The following is a 23,009-nucleotide window of genomic DNA, read 5'->3' on the forward strand; positions in this document are numbered from 1 at the left end:
CTCCTGTCTCCTCTAGTTAAATCGGGTTTTTGCAAATTTTACTTGAACACAACAGTTGGAAATCAACCGTTTTTATGGCTGGAACGTACACTCACTGGCCACTTTATTAGGTATGCCTGTTCAACTGCTTATTCACGCAAATGTTGAACCAGCCAATCACATGGCAGCAGCTCAATGCATTTAGGCATGGAGACATGGCCAAGAAGATCTGCTGCATTTCAAATCAAGCCTCAGAATGGAGAAGAAAGGTGATTTAAGTGACTTTGAACTTGGCATGGTTGTTTCTGAATACTCAGACCATACAGGCTGGTCTGAGTATTTCAGAAACTGCTGATCTACTTGGACTTTCACCCACAACCATCTCTAGGGTTTACAGAGAATGGTCCGAAAGGGGGGAAAACAGAGTAGCACTATCGATCAATGCTCGCCAGCTGCCATGGCAACCCTTGCTACTTCAAATTCTGACTCGCCATCAGGCAGGTAAGTTTGGTCTAATTTATTGTGCAAATATATTAGTGCACTTGGAATAAGATAAATCTAACTTACAAGTAACTTTTCAATGAGATATAGTAGTTTGTTTTGACTCAACTATTACTTAACATTGATGAGAAAGAGTTCAGTACAAAGCCCGGCTTCTACCTGAGAGAATTTCAGAGAGGTCGATCTCATCGGACTGGACCCCGATGCTGCTGTTGAAGGCGTTCTTGCAGGAGGAGCCACTGACCTCCAGGTCAAACAGCACCGGGTCAAATGGAGAGCTGTACAGACCGTACCTGAGGGGACGGAAGACAGTCCACATAAAACCAAGCTAAGCAGTGTAAACGTTTCTCACCTGTGGAGCGGCTTCGGGCCGAGTCGGACCGTACCTGGTTTGCAGCAGAGCTTCCAGAGGGGTGAGACGGTCCTGCAGCTGTCGAGAGATGGTGGTGAGCAGGGAGGCACAAGCTGTGCTGCAGCCTGCCAGGTCTTCCTCCTTCACGTAGTTCAGAAGTACAAAGTACCAAAACACAGAGCCTGTCCAAAGACACCGTGGAGAAACAAACGAAGGGTGAAACAAAAGTACAACAGGTGGGGGTGGGGCTCTGCCAGCATGCTCAGGTACTCACCACCAGTTGCTGCGGCAGGCAAGTAGGCCATGTTATCCAGCAGAGCCTTCAGAAGGCTGATGCCAAATCCCTGCTGACTTGGCTCTCCTTTCCCATTGCTGAATAAAGAGACAGAGAACAATGGTTGCCATAGAAACCACAGAGTCCAGTCCCCACAAACAAACTACTATTACATGTTTCTTACCTAATACAAAGTGCAAGAAATCGAGCACATTTGTGGGCTATGCTGCGGCCCACTTCAAAGAAACACACCCTCACGATGTCAGTTAACCGGCTCCTGGTTTTGGCCAGCAGGCCCTCCTTCCCTTCCCTGATGCTGAAAACAGAGAGCAGGACACTTCAGAATGAAGTCCTACAGGATTAGATGAAATATATGGGTAGAGGTGCAACGGTACCAGACCTGGGCTTGTCGCAATAAGCAATAAATTAATTGCACGATCAATAAAGATGAGCATTTCTGCGATTTCTCGTTTTTCTCTTCTTTCTCTCTACCAAAAACTGGATGATAAAAGCCTTCAGTCATGTGGTTTGATCTCAATTTATTTCATTTGTTGTTCTTGTTGTTTTGTTTATTTATTTTGGCTATTTAAAATGTCTTCCAATTCCACTGTCAAATGATCATTAGAATTTGAAGTGAATTTGCGATGAACATCATCGTTCATCGAAGGAAGTAACAAAATATAACTAAAGGAGGAATGCTTAGTTTTCTCCAAATGATTTGATCGACTCGTCTGGTTTCATCGTTACACCCCTACTTGATCGCCATTTGTTCAGGCCTGCCTGCAGGGTCCGTTGGAGAACACCCCCGCCAGCCAGCAGAGGATGTCGAGAATCAGGCTCTGAGCGTGCTCATTGCCTGGGTTGTCCTCTAACTGATGACACAACACATCCAGTAACTTCTCATGGAAGTCTGGGAACTGCAGCATGGCACAGCGCTGGACCCTGAAAAGCGCAAACATCTGTTAACCTGGGAGCAAACACCCAGAACACTAAAGCTAAGACAAGTACAGTGGTGTGAAAAAGTGTTTGCCCCCTTCCTTATTTCTTGTTTTTTTGCATGTTTGTCACACTTAAGTGTTTCGGAACATCAAACCAATTTAAACAATACTCAAGGACAACACAAGTAAACACAAAATGCAATTTGTAAATGAAGGTGTTTATTATTAAAGGAGAAAAAAAATCCAAACCATCATAGCCCTGTGTGAAAAAGTGATTGCCCCCTAAACCTAATAACTGGTTGGGCCACCCTTGGCAGCAACAACTGCAACCAAGCGTTTGCGATAACTTGCAATGAGTTTTTTACAGCGTTCTGGAGGAATTTTGGCCCACTCATCTTTGCAGAATTGTTCTAATTCAGTTACATTAGAGGGTTTTCGAGCATGAACGGCCTTTTTAAGGTCATACCACAACATCTCAATAGGATTCAGGTCAGGACTTTGGCTAGGCCACTCCAAAGTCTTCATTTTGTTTTTCTTCAGCCATTCAGTGGTGGACTTGCTGGTGTGTTTAGGATCATTGTCCTGCTGCAGAACCCAAGTTCGTTTCAGCTTGAGTTCACGAACAGATGGTCGGACATTCTCCTTCAGGATCTTTTGGTAGACAGCAGAATTTATAGTTCCATTTATCACAGCAAGTCTTCCAGGTCCTGACGCAGTAAAACAGCCCCAGACCATCACACTACCACCACCATATTTTACTGTTGGTATAATGTTCTTTTTCTGAAATGCCGTGTTCCTTTAACGCCAGATGTAATGGGACACACACCTTCCAAAGAGTTCCACTTTTGTCTCATCGGTCCACAGAATGTTTTCCCAAAAGTCTTGGGGATCATCAAGATGTGTTTTGGAAAAATTGAGACGAGCTTTAATGTTCTTTTTGCTCAGCAGTGGTTTTCTTCTTGGAACTCTGCCATGCAGGCCATTTTTGCCCAGTCTTTTTCTGATGGTGGAGGCATGAACGCTGACCTTAACTGAGGCAAGTGAGGCCTGCGGTTCTTTGGACGTTGTTGTGGGGTCTTTTGTGACCTCTTGGATGAGTCGTCGCTGCGCTCTTGGGGTAATTTTGGGCGGCCGGCCACTGCTGGGAAGGTTCACCACTGTTCCATGTCTTCGCCATTTGTCGATAATGGCTCTCACTGTGGTTCGCTGGATTTCCAAAGCTTTGGAAATGGCTTTATAACCCTTTCCAGACTGATAGATCTTAATTACTTTCTCTCTCAATTGTTCCTGAATTTCTTTGGATCTCGGCATGATGTGTAGCTTTTAAGGATCTTTTAGTGGACTTCACTGTGTCAGGCAGCTCCTATTTAAGTGATGTCTTGATTGAAAATAGGTGTGGCAATAATCAGGCCTGGGTGTGGCTAGAGAAATTGAACTCGGGTGTTAAAAACCACAGTTATAGTATATTTTAACAGGGGGGCAATCACTTTTTCACACAGGGCCATGAGGGTTTGGATTTTTTTCTCCTTTAATAATAAACACCTTCAATTACAAATTGCATTTTGTGTTTATTTGTGTTGTTCTTGACTATTGTTTAAATTGGTTTGATGTTCCGAAACACTTAAGTGTGACAAACATGCAAAAAAACAGGGAATGAGGAAGGGGGCAAACACTTTTTCACACCACTGTATACTTCCAGTAGATGATTTTATATCCAAAATGACATTGGGCACACCTCTCTTTGGGCACTGATGTCTTCTTGAACTTTCTGATTGTGACTGAGACTTCTTGCAGCAGGTCGCAGCCTCGCAGGTTCTCCACCTTCTTTGACTGCGCTGATCCCTCCGTCTTCCCCGTAGCAGCTCTCTCCTATGTTACATCACCAAGAAATCAACCGGTGATGAGGACTTCACCCGGAGTCACGCGCTGCAGTTTTAAAAACTTAACAGTTCTGACATGGCAGCTTTTGTGAGATCTGCCCATCTCATAACAGAGCTTTGCACCAGTTCCATGAAATACTTTAAAACAGAATAATTCCTCAAGCAAGCCGTTACTAAAGTTTGTAAGATATTCTTAAAACTGAACCAAATCGCCCAGGAGTTTAACTACCAGCATAGAGAGTCTCACCTTGGAGGCCTGGGTCTGCTGCAGCAGGGAGGACAATGAGTGAGCTTTGGAGCTCTGAGGCTTGGCGCTGGGCAACCTCACTACTGGCCTCGGGCTCTCCTCCATGCTACTGTCGCTCACCGCTTTGATGTGAACCAGGAAGGAGCGGTACTTCCCTCCCGCCATGCCTGCAGCACAAGCACATATTTTAATGGCGCGACGCCTCAGGGTGACATCGCGTTTAGTTAGAAGACATTCCGTAGATGTGGAGATAACTTAACACTTCCAACAAAAACACATAGAAACATACTGCGACTACACTGCAGGAGAGACCAAGCAAACATAGCAGAGAAAACACTTCAAAAATCTAACCAGTGTTTGCTTTGCGGTTGCTATCTTTAGCATCTATCAGCTGTTTATCTCACAGAACTGGAAAGGCAGGTTTCAGTTGAAAGCAGCAGATTGTGTTTACCTCTGACCAGCTTGGGGCTGGTGAGGCTCAGCATGCCAGAGTGACCAGAAAGATCCAGCCCACTGGCCAACCACACCGGCCCACACAAAATATCCTCCTTATGGTCCTCAAGGAATGGACACAGCACCGATCCTGCAAAAGACACACAGAACCGCTGAATCACTCAGAGGCTTCAACGGCTTCAGCAACCTGAACTCCAGCCGAGAGACAAGAGAAGGAAAACAGAGTTTGGTCTTCGGTTCTGCAGAGTTTAAAGAACAAGATTTACTCACTAGACCCAACTGGATTAAAACACACCTTAATGAGGCTCCACCTGGTTACTTTAAAACCTTATGAACAAGTGGGAAAAGTTCAGAGGACTGATATTTTCCTGAAGTGTGAACCGTAGGCAGATAATGAACTTATTCATCTTGAATTTTACAGTCGTTTCTCACCTGATGTCTCCTCAATGTCCATGAAGTGGATGTCTTCTGTGAAGTCCTGCAGAAGAGGCTGGCTGGTCTTGTCCCCGTTGGTCTGCAAGACGTTTGAGAGAGGAAAAGCAATCTGTCTGTCCACCGCTGTATCTGCAGAACAAAGTAAATAATAAATTCACTGGTTTAATCCTACTGTACGGAGTGCTCATCCTCATATGGCACGGTAGGCTTTAAGGTTGGTCAAGTCCAACTTTTGTCCATATTTATGTTCTCAAAGCTTTTTGAGTAAACATAGCAATGGTGTTGTGTTAGGTTTTCCTGTGCTGGCTGTTCAAAGAAACAATGTGATAGGCTGAAAAGTTGATCTAAGGCTCCTGAGCAGCAGGAAGTCTTGTCTTTCAGTCGGAAGGAAAAGTCTATCAGAGTCCTAACAGTGAAGGATCCACATTGGTTTTGCAGTGTTTTGTCAAGACAGCAGAAGGACAAGAAAAGCAACAGATGTTGCTATAAAGCATCCCCGGGTAGACGGCACCTATTCAGACAAGGAAAAGAACTCCAGCAATGAGACTGTGAAGTCTTGAGCTGACTACAGACAACAATTACAGTCAATTCACTGGTATGGAAACACTTTACATTCCAAGACAAAATCATGCATCAGAAACACATAATGTGCAGACTTGCATTGCTCAGCAGTGTTGATCTGAACAGCTTGTCACTATTTTGATGTGGAGTAATCCCTTAACAAATAATAGTCACTACATACAATTAGTGACTTTATAAATGAGTGCATGAAATACTTTTATTTCACTTTATTAATAATTCACTACAACACAAACCGTTCTTGCAACAACTAAAAGAAATATAAACGGTTACCAAAATATTAGACTGTTCAGAAAAGTAGCAGAAAGAAGTGTAAACTAATAACCTATGCCCTCTTTTTTCACCAAATAATGATGATTGTCATTTTTTTCATTATTGATTGTCCCTATCCTTCCACACAGTAAAGACATTTACGGGGAATGTGTGCTGGGAAAGAAACTGGCTCTCACCGCTGACTTTTCCCAGCCCTGGTGCTTTGTTCTTCAGTAAAGTGACTTGGATCTGAGGAATGTTGACAATGTTGGGATTCAGGACAAATTTGAAGTCCACATGGCCCACCATGCATGCTTTAGGCAGCACCAGTTCAAACACATGCTCGTCCCAGCTGGAGCTGAAAAACACAACGTCATCATTAGAAACAGGAAGTCGGCTTCCTTAATTGTTTTAAACTTTATGAAATTTTTGAAGTTTCTTAAAAAGAGCATTTTGTTCTAACGGATTCATTTGTGGTTCCTTCAATATGTTAAATCAGTTTCACAACCAGTGCAATACAATAAAATAAAATAAAAGCCAAAGTTTACTACAAAAAATGACATAGCTTTAGATTTTTGGAAGAACATCTGTTGCTACAGTTCTCCACTATATTAGACCGTTCAGTTTAAAAACATTTGTTGGTGGCAGCCCTGACTGACATGGGAGGTTAGTGAAAAAGTTGCCTGAAGTATCACCTGTAACTCTGGAGCTTCCACGTGCGGGTGTGTTGGGCCGCATCGCCATGGTGCTGCTGATGAAGGTGCTGTGGGTGGCGCCGCTGCTGCTGCTCCTGCTGCACCTCCACCCAGCACGGTGGAACGGTGGCCGAGAAACGCGGCGTCAACGTTTCAAACCGGGTCAACTCCATCAATGACGCCAGACTCTCAGTGGTCAGAGGTTGGTCCACTAGGAGGTCCACTCCTGCACAAAGGCCATTTTATAATAATAATAATAATAAATGACATGCTTTTGTTTAAAAACTGACGGAGTGTTTTATTGTCCCTCTCCTACCTGTGATTCCAGGGCTGGACGGGTTGGAGGAGGGCTTGGCCCCCTCAAGCAGCGGCTCAGCCCCTTTAGAAAGGGGGCCATCTATAAACATATCTCCATCATCCCCATCATCACAAACTCCTCCAATTTGAAGGAAATGAAGTTCTCCACCTTTAGAGACAAACAGTGACCATGACATAAAAATATCTGAAGGAATGAAAAAACAATCTACCAAGACTGTTAAACTTACCAATTAAATAATTTCTGTTGACTTTAGCCAACAAGGAACTAATGAACTAAATGGTTACAAAACAACAGCATAACAATCCTACTTGTCCATTTATGACATAGTACTGCTGACCTATTCAGTTCTGTTAACCATACCCCAGGATGTAAGCAGTAACTATGTAGAAAGGTATAGTTTATGTTTTGGAGCTTGATGTGTAATGTTGCTCAAAATCAGTCACAAAGTAACAACAGATGACATCCTGGAACTTTTCAGAAACTGAAGTTATGCTAACATGACATACTTAAATATTTCAAATTCCAGGTCTCGCAAAATAAGCAGAAGTGTTTTTCACAGCTGAGCGAGCATTTATGGAATACAATTTTTTTTTAATGATTTTCGGATAAAAGTAAATGGTTATATATTGTCTTTTTTTTTTTTTACTCAGAAAACAATTGCAACATCCTGAATTAATCTCTGGTAAAACTGGAAAAATTTTACATTTACATATAAAATATGTTAGTACACCAATTCACTATAGCTCTGCTGGGATTAAAAATAAAAGATTTGGGAAAATAGTTTGAAGTTTCTCGCTTGTTGGAGATAGGCAGCAGCACCCTTCGCGTCCCCACTAGGGATGACTGAATGGGTGGGTGGACGGACAGACGGATTTGAAGCTTTGGAAGATTTGAACCTTAAAATACAGTATTGTACTTTGACATACCAAAGAGGGAGTCTCAGGTTGTACCCCATTCAACTATGCTTCTACAGAAGTCCATGTATTCATCTCACAGTGAAAAAAAAGCCTATACAGATACAATGAAGATTCTAACAGATTGGCCCTGGAGTTCGGTCTTTCTTTCAGACACAAAGTAGTCAGGGAATCTTCTACAACTTGCTCAGGCAAAGACACACTGACTAACAGTCCCCTCAGTGGGAAATATTTGACATTTTTATATGACAAGATATTACATCCCTACTAACTTAATTAAAACTAGCTAAATTATTTAACCAATGAGAAAAGAAAAAAATGATTTATTAGCATCAAGTAAACATTCCAGAATAATGAGAGATGAGTTACTAACTACATAATTTTAGCCTGAGTCAGAGCAACCACTTCAACCTCATGAGGTGGATCAGGAACACTACCGTCTTTTCAGTCCACACCCCTAAGATTTTCCTCTGGAGTTATAAGACTAGACACACCTGTCCAAGAAGAGTCAGCAAAGGATGCACATTCTCTATTGATTCTCAAAAATCTACCAAGGTACTAGTGAGAGTATTTTCACAAACTCCCCCACAATTTTTGTACAGATTGCAGTGGAACAGACCGGAAGACTCTGCAACATGTGGAAAACATAGCTTCGAGAAATCCACACAAATTTGAAGCTTAAAAAAATGCATAGATTGGATTTTTCAAGGCTAAATCTGGTCTACACTGCAATATTGAAGTTCGGTTTTGGAGCTAGAGCAGAAGAGAAACATTTTCTTCCCCTTCACTCTAAAATGAGAAACTAACAATCAAATTATTGGGTCTTTAAGAACAAAGGCCTGTGAAAACAGCCTGGCCACTGCATACACAATTCTGCTCAATTCTCATCTCCCTTCAGTGCTCCATCTGGGATTTCTCACACTGAATTTGATTCCTCTGGTAGAATTTCAACCGGGACGATCAGTGAACAAAAGGAGGGGTTGTGAATGATTACGTACATGTTTTAGAATTGTAGTCTGTGTTGAGTTTTAGTAATCGCAGCAGAGGAAGTGAAAGAAGCCATTCAGTCCATGTTAGTCACACTTGCAAATATTGAACAATTAAAGTTGGACCAATATGAATGTTGAAGGCATTTTATTACTGGCAAAATATATAGTTTGACTCAATACTTCTCTCTTCGCAGTGGGGAATAGTTGTTTACAGCATTACAGCACACACAATTTCACAGAGCTGGTGCGCTATACACACACATATATATATATACATACACACACACACACACACACACACACACACACACACACACACACACACACACACACACAACTCTCAACCAAACATTAGCAAATGGGTAAAATCCGACATGGACATGAAGCAAAGCAGAGATCAAGGGGCTGGTTTCCTATCAGGATAGTGAAAATTGGTTTTCAACGCAAAAGAAGAATTAAGGTGTTACAGCATACCTCTGTCTGAAACTTGGTTATTTTTGTGGTTAGGAATGAATGATTTTGGTGTGTTGAAACCCAACCGAAGACTTTCTCATAGTATACAAGCAACACAAAGCTTTACATAAGGTCTTCTACCTATACACTGATTTGATAAAACCACAAAATTTTTTAAGTTGTGTGTATATGTCCTTGCTATTTCTCAGCCACAGCTCTGCTTCAGACATGTGTGAATGATTGACCTATTATGAAAGTGTGAATGTCTCTTTTTTTCACCCTTAAATTGAACTTGTAGAAGTTCTGCAGTCAAAATCACTCTCCAAACTTTCACTCCATCTTAAAAGTAAAAACTGTGCTTGCAGAAATATTCAAGAACAGAAAACAGTCCTTACCTTTAGTGCAGGCACAAAGGCGGTCCGTTCCAGAACAGTATGTCACTGAGACAAATGGGTCAGTTTCCTCAACTGACCCATCCTTTTTGGGTGGTTCCACCTTCGCTAGAACTTCCAAAGTGGATAGGTCCAATATCATGATAAAGCCAGCCTGTGTGGTGACCACCAGGTGTCCTAGACCTGTCATTTCTGCCTTCTTGCATTCCTTGTGGCTGTAGGCAGAGGTGGAAGGACTGGTGATGTTACCAGCACTCCCAGTTGTGCCCGCTTCACATGCAGTCTCAATTTCTGCCCCGGGCCCAGAAAAACCGTTTTTTGAAGCTGAAAGAACTGATTCTTCGGAGGCCTCTTCACTCTCATCTTCTCTACTGTCAAGCACATCTGGGGGGAGCAAAATTAGAGAAGTAATGGCATCACAAGGGTCCCAAATCTGTTGTACTTTGATCGGCTCCTCTTCCAGAGTGACAATCCGGGTGGAGTAATTGAGCTTGTAAAGTGCGAGATAGCCCCCTCCACTCCCACGACTCTGGGACCTCTCCTGCTGCTGCTGGTGGTTTCCTGGAGGTACTATGAAGGGGGTCTGAGGTGGAGACCCCCCTGGGAGATGGCCTTCCATTCCATTGGCCAACGGGCGAAGGGAGTCTGTTTCGCGCTGGTTGCAAAGGGCTGAGTGGAGGCGGTTTAGATTGTTAAGAGCCTCAACTTGGTTTGAAGCACTTAGAGACTCAAAACCGCAAGGCTTCAGACCAACCAAAAGGTGCACCCCGTCCCAACACGGCATTATGGAGTCCACAAAAAGATTCTCTTCTTCCAGCTGCTTCGGAAGCCTTAAGCACTGTACCAGGGTTCCGGGTCGAGGGGGGTTGGAGACAGTTGCTGCTGCCAGTGTGTTCCATTTGTCCACATGCCCATCTATCCCTGCTAGATTAGCTGCATCAGCAAACTGCTGGATGTATGTGATGGGAGGGTCTTGAAGAAGTAGTTGCTCATGTGTATCAAACTCCATTTCAATGATTTGTGGCACAGTAAAGCCTTCCTCATGTAGACCCTTGCTCATTAAATTGTTCATCTGAGCAAATACCTGCCCTGAGGATTTGTCATCCACCTCTCTAATACTATATAGCAGTAGCACAGGTACAGTCCTGCGCACAGCTGGCATAGAGGAGGGACTCAGCAGCTGAGAACCTGCCAAGTTAGAGAAGCCTTGCTCTTGGGTACCAGACTGAGGGTGGCAAGGATCTATCTCCATTGGACCATGTTCCTGTAGAGATGCAGCATGTGGCTCAGCAGCCTGAGTCCTTAGTGGACCATCAGTGGTCCTGCGTGTTGAAGTTGAGGGAGATGGTGGAACATCCATGGGGGTAATGGAGGCTGAGCGGTAGCTTAAAAGCCCTCCAGCTAGCAAGCAGGGAAAGGGAATGTTGTGGTGTTCAGGCACCTTGTCTTTTGGTTTGGCCTGGCTGTTGGCCTTTGTTTGGTTTAATGAGGGGTTTGCACCAAGCTCCTCCAAGTCCTTGACAGTATCCTCCAAAACACTGGCAACTACTTCCCACTGAAGTTTCTCTGGTTGCTGTAGCACACTGAGCGCTGTCACACTGAGACTCAAGTCCATGCTCTCCCACTGGGATGGCTGACCTGCAACATGATCAATACAGTTAGGAGGTTGTTTAAACTGTATTGTGAGACCTATGACGTTTGATAATTTAAAATGTTTTTGCTCAGACTCTGGAAAAACATAGATGTATTTCATTAACGGTAAGCAGTACCTTAACAACGGTTACTTACCTGTTATCGATTCTGATCGTGAAGGCTCCTCGCTGTCAGAGTCCTCCAGCTGGTCATCACTGAAAAAGTGATCAAAAACCTCAGAACAAAAGAGACAATAAATTCATACCAGTTGTCACTGTGTGTGTATGTATGTGTGTGTGTGTGTGTGTGTGCGTGCGTGCGTGCGCATGCAGGTTTTTTTGTTTTTTTTACAGTCATTTTAACTTTTAGCTCTTCCTGTGTTTTGTTGAACAATTTCATACCGTGTCATTAGAACCGCTGTTTATTAATTAAAAAAAAAAAAAGTACTATTAACATAGGAAAAAGCAACGCTAGTGACTAAACGTCCATATTAGATTAACTGTGCTGGTCAGAACTAGTGCAAACATGACAACAATTACCCGAATGTTACTAAAGGTTCAGTATTTTGAATTACAATTTGAGACCAATAAAGTATTTTTTAATTTGAATGTACTATTATGACTGATTATACTCTGACTGGGCTCAACACCAACGGGTTGTAATTAAATAGCTTGCAGATCCCCAGGCTACAGCCTTTTAAATAACATTTGTTATGACCTCCTCGACTTGACATATTACCATTTAAATGTTTAATTTATCAACAAGTATTCAATCTGGCGGCATTTGTTTGCCTCTGGTTGGTGACTGTGTTATTCATGCTCTGGAAGTTCTCAGTTGGTGAATCTAAATCAGGAGTCTTAAACTCATTTTAATTTTGAGCCACATAAAGATCACAAATGTCCCCAAAGTGCCAATTGTGGCACAATGTATTGATGAAAAAAACTATTAATAAATTGTCAAAACATTTAATAAACAGCTACTGCATGTTTATTAATACATTTTATGAATACATCTTGAAATTAAATATTGAAAATGTTTTCACATTGCTGTAGTTTGTCAGAATAAAAAAGTATATTTGATTTGATTTTTAAAATTTAAGCACACAACTTTTATCTACAAACTTCAATATATGTGGCTTAGTAGAGTCACCGATTTTAGAAAAAATATTTTCTCACCATGAACCTTGAACATGAGATGAACTAAAAAACTATTTGGAAATTCAAAACACTAATAACCATTATTGGTTTTATGAGTTAAAAATGCAAAGGATGAATGTTGTTTTTCCTCTGAGGTCTCAGTGTTTGAAATGCTTCGTCATTTTGTTTTATTTATCTGTTTTATTTACTGCAGTTAAGATTTCTATGACAGAACTGCCTGAGTAATAGATTTATAGAATATAAATAAATAAACAAACACATGCAAATATGTTAATCTATAAATGAGTGCAGAAAAAATTTGATTTAAGGTACTCAGGCATAGGCATAATAAAGTCTAATGGCTACAGGCAGAAATGATTTCCTGTGTCTAACACGAAATAGAGCCAGTTTGACATTATAGACTGTCTTATGCCTTACCTATCCCCCTCTAGCTTGGGCAGGTCAGAGCAGGAAGAGGACTCCTCCAACCAAGTGAGAGTGGGCCTTCGAGACTCGGTCAGTGCCTGCTGGCCCTGCTCACCACTGCACAGGATCAGCTGCCGGAGGATGGCCGGGTCGTATGGGTTCACATCAAACTTTAGGTGCACCTGTTGAGCACAAAATTGCTGTCTTAACCAAAGGCTTAACACAGTGAAAATAGGTCAGACTTCAGATTCGTGCATTAACAGCTCTTACCTTCATCATTTTAGAAACATCCCAGATACAGATCTTGCCCCTCTTTGTGGCAGCAGCTAGGAACTGTGGGCAGCTGCCAAACCCATAGCAGGCGATCTTGTCTGAGCTGTCAGGACTATTGGGGAACTGAGCTGGACTGGTCGCCAGGGTTACTGACAGAGGAACATTTTGAGTGTGCTCTCCTTTCACGAATGGACAGTTGGGAGAATGTCTCTCATGTTCAGACCTGGGGGACACAAGGAAGCGCTGTTAGCAAGTGACGCATCCATAAACGTTGATGTCGATACTGTAGCTGGCGGCTAACTGCTATTAATATTTGTACTCCACTCACCAGGGTTCATCCGTCGGCTCCCAGCAGACTAGACACACACTGCAGGTGAAACACATAGCTCTGTCATCCCCTGTTGAGGCAGGCTGTGGACAGAAAGATAGAATGGCAATAAAACTTGTAAATATAAAAAACAGAAAGTATATTTACTGCTGACTGATGGTTGAATTTAGTACTGCTACCGACGTCCAACATGCAAAGAGTGGGAGAAGTGAGGCCATGGATCTAACTGAACAACCAAGAACCAAAATAAAACTGCCCCAAATTTGCTTCACTAGTAGAAAAGCTACAAACCTGACTACATACTTCTGCAACAGTATGGCTACTCTAATTATGTCATTTCGCCCTGATAAATATCCTTTCCTTGATAACTACCCCTGACCTAAACACAAATGTATGCATTACCTAATGGCTGATATAATATCATTAATGTACCCATCTTATTAAATTTTAATACTTCAGTAATGTGCCATTTTAATGACTGATGTTGCAGATAAAGCATGTTTTAATTGTGTTTACTCTCTGTAACACAGTGCAGATTTAGATTTGAGATTCTATAAATCAGAATTTCAGGGATGACCTGCGTCACTGTAGCAGTCCTTAACTACAGTCATTTTCAATAAATGTTAATATTTATAAAAAGTTGATGTATTTCAGTAGCTCACAAGTTTAATATACAGAGTAGTTAGCGGAAAAGCGCTATATAAGTTCAGTCCATTTACCATAAGGCTGGACAATACGTTTCAGTCATATTGTCCAGCCTTAGTGTAGATATATAGACTCATCATCTCAAATACCACCTTGATGCTTTGCATTGTCATTTAGGCAACCAGTCGCTTCACTACATGCTGGTGTTTAGATATGTTAGTATAGTAAAATGTGTCTCCCCGTTACCTGGTGATAAAACCCTGCTTGAGCCATCGGATCAGGCTGAGCCCATCTGTAACCAGCGTGTGGCCATGATGTAAACGTCTCCCGCCTGTTGGCCTCGCTGTACATCAGGGATCTGCAGAAAGCAACGTTTTTTAGAAGCAAACCATGTTTTGACTGCTGGTCTGGAAATGACCAGTGCATCGGTTTTATTTGCAGAAAAAGCGTTTTCTTCATATGTTCAACGCTGCCTGAAATCCTCTGCAAGTTGGAATCTTAAAGTTGCAGTATGCAACTTTTAGATAATTTTTTTTTTTTTTCCCACACGTTTGTTGATGCTGTCACCAAGTTGTGACAAGACAGATTATCTGGGCGGGGGGGGCGGGGTTCTCTTAATGCCAACTAGAAACAACCAATCAGAGCCCGGACTTAACACAGTCGATCATAATCTCATGTGGTGCTGCCAGTTTTTTCCTGACAACAGATCCTGTTGTAAATGCTCAGGCTAGTTAGCATAGCCAACAATGACGGCAGATAAACAGTTTCTCTGTAACTGTAAGTTGCTTCCCCATCGTGAGCAGTGACTACACAAGGTTGATTGACAGCGCTAAGACCCTCCTCCTGGCTCTGATTTGTGGTTTTTGGTTGGGAGCGGTGCATTTCTTCAGGCAGCAACAATAGGTCAGGATGGAGGTTGAGGAGATGGATTGCTTCACAGATTCTCTTTCTGGTAACAAACTGTCACAATGATGTGACAGTTTTAACAAATATGTAAAATAAAAATAAAAAAAAACATTATTTATAAAAGTTCCTTTATCTAAGTTGATCTAAAAGGTTTGGCCATTAACATTAAAGTAAACAAAAAATATGTGTTGCATCAAAAGATTACAGAAACTGACATTTTTAATCGATGCTTATGTGCAAAATGGAATTCTATGAAAAGTTGAGCGTTTAACCCCCAAAATAAGCTAATTCCTAGACTCATAAGGTATAAACGTAGTGGTCTAACCTATCTACAGAGCGTCCAGGGCCCACCCCGAGCTCAGGCCTGGCGCTTGACAAGAGGTAGGAGAGCCTGTCCATGATGGAGGAGGCTACAGACAAGGCAGCTACGTTCTGGTTTATCTTCTTCAGCTCGCTGACGATGGCTCCAGCCACTAACTTCAGTACATGATGGGGGAGATGGAAAGTGACCGTTGCCCACTGTAAAAAAGCAATAGAGAAGAAGATAGAGGAAGATAAACAAGGTGAACAATAACAGTGTTCATAAAACAAAGTTACAACTGCAATGGGATCAAAGTTTGATTTATTCAACAAGTTTGATTCTTGTTTTATGTGCACAAACTATCAAAATTTAGTTTAAATAAGAAGAAGAGTGCCTGCTGCAGAGTCCATAGCCTTTCATCATTATTTAGCACCATGATCTTTCAAACACATGAAGTAGCCAATCTGGCTACTTTTTACAATCTGGGATTGTAAAAACTAGCATTGTTCTTTGACCTTTTGGCCTTTGACTAGACCGAAAAACTTAACACCCAAATTAGACTCAGTGATTCTTATTCCCTTATTTTATGAGAATATTCATTCAATACCAAAGAATGTCAGACACCACTGGCCAATTTTTTGCTAAATAAACATGTTCACCATTATATCGGACAGTTTATGACCCAAAATGTATAGGATTAAAACATACTACCTGTGTATAAATTAAGTTTATGCCCACTTAATTTAAAACCATCAGGAGTTTTTCTTTCATATTTTCTGATCATAAACTGAAAATAGTGGTGTACCACTCGATCAGCCACCGATCATACTCAGCTGATTTCCGTGAAAAAATATGATCGGTGATGACCAATCAAACAAACTCTTTAGTTGCCGATCACAAAAAACACTTGTATCTCATACTTTGCATGTAGCTTTAAAAAGGTTTTAACATATGTACTAAAACTTTTGCTGTCCTACGTGAGACAAATAATTTGTGTGTGTGTGTGGGGGGGGGGGTAAATCGAGCTACTTCTCCTCCTCCTCCTCCTCACTGTATTCTGCAGACTAACACCACTGACAGAAACAACCAACCAGTGTAATTAGCCATGCTTTACAGGCAGTTTGGATTTAGTAACTTAGGATTGTTTATTTTAATTTACATTTTACATTTGATTTTGAATGAATGTTTCCTTTTTCACTAGATGTTATTTGATATAGGCGGTGTTGTGAGACTCATCTGACTGCGTATAATTTAGGATGTTGAGAGACTTGCTATTAATTATTGTACTACTGACTGCAGGATTTACAGTTGTCTTTTTGACTGAATACTGCATGCTTTTTGCGTATTTTTGCCTTAATTAGGCGATTGTATGGATCTATTTTGACAAATCACATAGCAGCATTTATACCTAAAGAGAAAACTTGACAGCCAATCCATGTGATTGGTATTGGTGATCGGCAGTAATCGGCTCTCATGAGTGATCGCAATCGGCAGCAAAAAACCTAATCAGAGCATCCCCACCTGAAAATTTCCCAATTGTTGCTCTATGTGTGAAACTACACAGTATTTTAGTTCTCTGTTCTTCCAACAAACTGCAATGTTCATCAATACAGACAACTTTCATTTTTCAAAAGCCAACACATCAGGATAGACGCTTTGTTTCAGAGCATGCTCCTACCATCACTGCTGCTGCTGCTACAGGTGAATCAGCTACAGTGTTTTGTCACATCAGCATTCATCTGTAAAACAACCAACTCAAACAATATTTGAGTTGGTTGGTTGGTTGGTTGTTTTTTGTTTTAAAGATCCCACAAAAATGTAGTTTCTTTGCAAAATCCTTCTCTCTCATTTACAATCAAACTTCCCTCAAGTGATGACCCACCAGTCAGCTGTCTCCTGGCAACCCAGACTGCTCTGGTCTGTCTCCTCCAACAAACCTTGCATTACTCTAGCTGTAGTTAACCTCATTGCTTATTTATTTATATATATATATATATATATATATATATATATATACCTCTACCTCTTATATATATATATATATATATATATAAGCAAAAAGTTATACTGCTGATATGCTACATTTGAGCTCTCCTCCTTCTGCTATTCTGCCCCCCAGTGGTGACGATAAGAGGAGTTTTAAACCACTTTGGTTTCCCTTCATTTATTTGTTTCATTTTTCTTCAAAACCAGCCCACTCGCAGTTTAGCTGGTGTCATAGTCTCATTCGTTTGTCAAAAACACAAAAGGTCTTGAAAGAGGTTCGAGAAAAGGCCTTCAAGTTACATGGGAAATAAATTGTTGAACTCATAGTTTTATATGCACTTTTATATGAAGGATTTTCACAAGTCTTTATCTGAGATGCCAATAAATCTGACCAACACTGCAACATGTTAAGTAGAAATTTGCTGCATTCTCTCTTTATGCCACATTCTGTTCTCATTAGCTTACCTTAGCTACTTTATGATTGGCCGCAGTCTCATGTGAGGTATTCTTCAGACCTTCTCTGAGCTGGCTGATGAAGAGTTCATACCCCTCAGTGCTGGACACATCGATCTTCTCCTGACATGCTGACAGCATTTGCTGCGCCTAAATAAACAAAAACATTTCTGTTAGGAAAAAACCCTGCCCTGTTTTCTCATGAAGTCCAAGTTCTGGTTGGGAACTGAAATCAGTCACCTCCTCCTCCTTCACCAAGGAGTAAACACATCTAAATAAATCGTGTGAAATTATCTAAGAATTTTACTTCAATTTGTTCCGGTTATAATCTGAGCTTCTTGCTCTTCCAGTATTGATGCATCATAATGGACTGTCACTGCATGTTAGGCCAATAAACGATATTCAGCTAAAAGGCCTTAAAAGAGGTGAATATGTTTCCAAAATCCTAACGGAATACAATAAATTACATATTGGATGTAATTACCAGAGACGACTTATTTTCAGCCTCTTTCAGTGAGGGTAAAAAAAAAAAACAACTTCCTCTTGAATCTCTGTTCTTTAAAAAAAATGCTACTAGAATGCAGATGTAGTCTGCTTCCCTTCTGAAGGATGTTTCTGCTCCGAGATTCAATGTTTCTCCTACAATTACTCTGAACAATGCTAACCTTCAATCGTTCATATTTCTTGATAATCAGGCATCAGTTAAGCCCAATAATTTAATAAATTTATCAGGTAAAACATTTCTTACTTCAAAAGACAGAACTCCAAGATCAACGTGTTTACAAACACATGATAAGCGTCAAACTTCCACGTACAACAACTACAACAACATCAAGTACTTCCTGTCTGAACGCGACAGTGCAGCCTCACCTCTGTCACCGGCAGCTCCAGCTGAACCACGTCCTCCGGCTTGGCCACCGGCGGCTGTAGGGCCGTGTCCAAGAGCAGAATGCCATTCAGGTCCTTCCTGCACCCGACGGCGTAGTCGTCCACAAAAAGCACCTTGTCGACTGCAGGGAAGTACTGGCACCTGACGCGGCCGCCTGGTTTAGCTAGCACATAACGACAGGATAACATTAATCAGTTAGCTGTCAGATCCAACTGGAAGCTCCGATCCGTCACCTCTACTGGAACAGAGATTAACCGAGTCAGCTAGAGGGGCTGTTTTGCTTTATAGATAGACTTTCACAAAAATATGTTCTTACCATCTTTATTAAAACTGCCACCATGTTGTGTGGCAGTATGTTATGAGACACATCAGGGTTTCCCCCAGTGCAACATTTCTCTAGGGCTTACGGTTTTCTGCCAACGTGCTTCAGAGTGAACTGGCATCAGAGGGTAACTTCAGGCTCCCAGCCATTTATTTTCATCCTTTTCTCAAAAATTTCAGAGCTCAGCGCACACCGTCTCCCTCTCATCCGTGCCATTACTATGAGAGAGGTACAGATATGAATCGTGGTACTATCAGAGATGAGAAATGGCCCTCTTACACGCGTCAAACGGTTTTTGAATACTTCTCACGGTTCCTGAACGGGAGCCGGTTGTTCGGACTGCTTTATTCAGAAAAACTGACTGGGTGTCTCACAAAGACAGAACACTTTCTCCACCTTGAGCTCCTCTTTAGAACTTAAGTGATGGCGGAACTCTCACTTACTACAGAAGAGGGCTGAGTTGGCATTTAGAACTACAGACAATCACTTTGGACTGTCAAAATCAGAGCAACACATACCCTACAAAATAAAAGCCTTCACATTTTTCACAACAGGTAATTGGTGTTTTGGGCATTATGTAACTGGCTTAACCAAGCTACTGTTAAACATGGGATTAGTGTGGTCAATTAAAATGAAGCTTACTGAAAATTTCAAAATAAAAGCCTCATAAAAGCCTTAGTGCACCATTACTTACTCCATTAACATACTAAGTGGAGTAAGTCCGTATTAGTCAAAATGCTTATGATTCTCCACGTGCTATTGACTACATTTTACCTTACTTCATAACCCTGATAAGCTGATCACTCTGGAAAACCAGAGTTAAAGAAGATTTATTAAAGCCATCGGAGATATAAAAAGGCCAAGTGTATAAAGACATAACATCTACGTTTTCAGTGGACAATGAGTTCAGCTGTAAGCAGCACTGACTGAAGGTAATTTCAAAAGAAAGTCAGCTTCTGTTAGTCTGATGCTAATTAGACATTTTATTCTCGTTGAAGTGTGCCATTTTTACCGTTTGTTTAATGTTTGACAGATCAAAAACCAAACTAAGCTAATGATGAGGTATGATCTGAAAACGTCAGCGTTTTAAATCCAAAATAAAAACTGTCAGCCTAAACTGTTAAAACTTTATTGTAACATTTTAAATGTCTTTAATGAGATCCCAGAGTTGTTTTAATAAAGTGCATACAGTAGTGCCTTTCCTCCTCCACCTGTTGCTGCAAACAGCACATAAAAGTTTCCAGTGGAAAGAGTAGAGGCAGTCTGCAGGCTCGTTAACAGGTTATACAACTGTTAATAACATCAGCTTTTTCAATGATCCAATTAACATGAACAGAAACAGGTTCTGACCAATGAGCAAATTTACATGAAATACTCCGGATGAACATCGAGGCAGGTTTTTCTTTTATCTGATTTACAACTGCATGTATCTATTAGAAGAAGAAGAAAAAAAAGTAAAATATCAACAGTTGGTGGAAATGCTTTGTAAAACAACTGCGGATATTATTTTGTAAAACTGGAACATAGAGAGAACTCTGGATGGAACATTGTCAAATAGAGCTAAATGGATTTTTCACTGAATTATCCCTCTAAGAATACATCAACATGTGTGTTTTTTCTTAAAACATAGGAAAAGTTCCTATTCCATGTTTCCCCCCCTTCTCAAACTATTTTATTTAATAATATTTGTGAACACAATATTTAAGGTCAACACAGAGCAGTTTTTGACCCAATTAAACCACAGAGTTAATGTTCAGCATATAATTTCAACACTAATTCTCAATGCTTGACTGTATTCTAACATCTTAAACTGGAATTAACTCTGCCGCTGAAAGTAGGCACTGACTGCCTGGAAGACATCAGCTGATGAATATGCTGAAAGTTTTGAATATATCACTTATTACATAGTTTAACATTTTCATTTAAAGACTTTGTTAATAAAGAATTTGCCTCTTAAAATTAGGATATGAATCTAAAATCTGTTTTAGGTTCATGTTACTAAAGTAAGCAACATTTTGTGAGAGAAAGCATCCAGGAAAGTTTAATCTAATGCTGTAGAACGTTATTATTATTGCTGTCTTGGACAAGAAACCATAACATGAAATAATTTTTTGTCACCTTTGCAATCATTCAAGGGTGCCCTGTCATTGAAACACTCAAGTTTTGATTTGTCTGCCATATTTCCACCTCACACAGCTTTTCATAGACATTCACCAGATACAGAACTTAACTTAAAAAAACATGTCCTACTTTTACAGTTAAAAACCATTTGCAGGTTTATGAACATGTAAACATGGTTGTCTTATCAAACTGAGAAATCAACTTGTCAATAACGCTTTTCATCACACTTCAAACATATATGAAATAAAAGACTAGATATACCAAACATTTGCTTTCGCAGGAATGACCAATCAGATGACATATGATTTATGAAATATAGTTTTAAAAGCTACACCAAATCCATAATGCGGTCTGATTAAATAAAGTCCCTGTATTTTACTATAGGAGTTCATAACTTGATAAAATGCTATCGGGCATTATTACAGACAGTAACTACAGAAAACAAAAAATGATGGACACGGTTTCTGATCTGACCGGATCTCAACAGAAACGTGTTAACATGAAGTGTTGGTACTCTCAGTGCTGGCATTCAGTCTTCGATCGGTCACAGGGTTAAATGCTAAGTTATAGCAGGAACAGCTTCCCCTTTATCATTTTACAGGGATGTTACAGTCCACCATTGTGTGACTGTAACATCAGGATCACGCTGGTAGCTTCTACTGACTTTCGCCGGTGAGTTGTGAAGTTATGCGGCTGACGAGTAGCAAAATACATTAGCGGCTAAAAGCATTACCACTTTCCTAAACTAGACCAAATTCAGACAGCCTACAGTTTTCATTTATTCATTATTAAGCGACTGCCAATGTTTACGTCTGGACCCATTTTCCTAACCACAGGCCGCGTGTGACGGGCAGAACTTTAGAAGATTGCCCGGTTAGTTAGCGCTGTGCAAAGTCCTACAGCTAGCCATTAGCTACAGTCAGAGGTGTCATGTTGAGTCTATAGAGACAAATAGTGAATGCCATTCACCAAATACAGACGTTAATGATAACAGAATCGTTCCTATGTCAAGATGCTGAGGATGCTTTGTTTTACGCAGCCAGAACAGTGTGCAACAATCCCAGCTGTCAAAAACCCAACAGGCCACTTGTATGGCTGCCGGGAGCAGCTAACACATCAGGGTGCTGGTCCCTACACAGTCTGTTGACAAACTGTATTTGGCTTGTCAAAACTGAAAGTGTTGTTGTCAGGGCTTGACAGAGAACTCCGGTACTTACCGTGCAGTGCTGAAGCCTGAAGAATTGCCCCTGAAGTTCCGTCTATCACTTTAATGCTTCCCCGGCTGGTAACGGCTAAGATAGCGTTGAGGGCCGGGTGGTAGGAAAGACTTCGCAGGCCTTCCTCGTCGCAACGCAGGCAACCGTCTCTCACTACAATCCAGTCTGAGGAGGTGGACGAGCCCGGCGAGGCCGCGGCCGCCATCTTTCCTATTTTTCCCCTTCCTCCTCTTTTTGGTTTGTTAGAACCTGACGATAAACTTAAATTGAATTCATCTAAGGGGCAGATTCCGAATTGCCACTCCCCAGCCTTCTGCGGCTTCTTCTCCGCCCGTCACAGCCACGGTGGCTATTCACCATCAGCGCTGAGGAACTCCAGGCTAGGCTCTGTCACTTACACCATAGGAACACGGAGCTAGCGTACCGCTTGAATACATCTCGCGAGAACATCAAGAGTAAACGAGAACAGCCATAGAGAGAACAGCTGATGAACATTTTTGCTTGTAAATTTTTATTACTGCGCAAGTAAATAATTATTACCTCCATGCATAATCTAATTTTTTTTAATTGCATTTAACACTAGTCATTGTGTATTTTCACTGTTATATCACATAACTTATACTTTTATCTATATACTAATGTGTTCATGGATCATAATTGTATCTTAGCAAAACTGATAGAACATCTTTTTTTGCCATACTTATTTGTTTTTATTACATGTG

At 41.1% G+C, this 23,009-nt stretch overlaps 1 protein-coding gene across 3 annotated transcripts in view; it reads right to left on the bottom strand.

The window, feature by feature from the left end:
* Positions 1–22,717, bottom strand: part of birc6 (baculoviral IAP repeat containing 6) — a 76,357-nt gene extending 53,640 nt beyond the window's left edge. For all 3 annotated transcript variants that reach the window (XM_081616382.1, XM_081616383.1, XM_081616381.1), the window contains exons 1-22: positions 22,288–22,717; positions 18,609–18,790; positions 17,751–17,888; positions 15,324–15,517; positions 14,339–14,450; positions 13,448–13,530; positions 13,117–13,342; positions 12,859–13,028; positions 11,441–11,499; positions 9,656–11,290; positions 6,902–7,051; positions 6,586–6,811; positions 6,088–6,248; positions 5,057–5,188; positions 4,623–4,754; positions 4,172–4,338; positions 3,780–3,913; positions 1,887–2,048; positions 1,291–1,422; positions 1,107–1,204; positions 867–1,014; positions 640–773 (exon numbers count right to left, since the gene is read on the bottom strand). In XM_081616382.1, coding sequence (XP_081472508.1) covers positions 640–773; positions 867–1,014; positions 1,107–1,204; positions 1,291–1,422; positions 1,887–2,048; positions 3,780–3,913; positions 4,172–4,338; positions 4,623–4,754; positions 5,057–5,188; positions 6,088–6,248; positions 6,586–6,811; positions 6,902–7,051; positions 9,656–11,290; positions 11,441–11,499; positions 12,859–13,028; positions 13,117–13,342; positions 13,448–13,530; positions 14,339–14,450; positions 15,324–15,517; positions 17,751–17,888; positions 18,609–18,790; positions 22,288–22,492 — 4,780 coding nt within the window. In that variant the 5' untranslated portion in view covers positions 22,493–22,717. The remainder of the gene's footprint in view (positions 1–639; positions 774–866; positions 1,015–1,106; positions 1,205–1,290; positions 1,423–1,886; positions 2,049–3,779; positions 3,914–4,171; positions 4,339–4,622; positions 4,755–5,056; positions 5,189–6,087; positions 6,249–6,585; positions 6,812–6,901; positions 7,052–9,655; positions 11,291–11,440; positions 11,500–12,858; positions 13,029–13,116; positions 13,343–13,447; positions 13,531–14,338; positions 14,451–15,323; positions 15,518–17,750; positions 17,889–18,608; positions 18,791–22,287) is intronic.
* Between the last annotated feature and the right edge of the window lie 292 nt (positions 22,718–23,009).

This window comes from Poecilia reticulata, chromosome 15 (assembly GCF_904066995.2).
Source record: "Poecilia reticulata chromosome 15, P_reticulata-male-v2, whole genome shotgun sequence".
Classification (NCBI taxonomy): domain Eukaryota; kingdom Metazoa; phylum Chordata; class Actinopteri; order Cyprinodontiformes; family Poeciliidae; genus Poecilia; species Poecilia reticulata.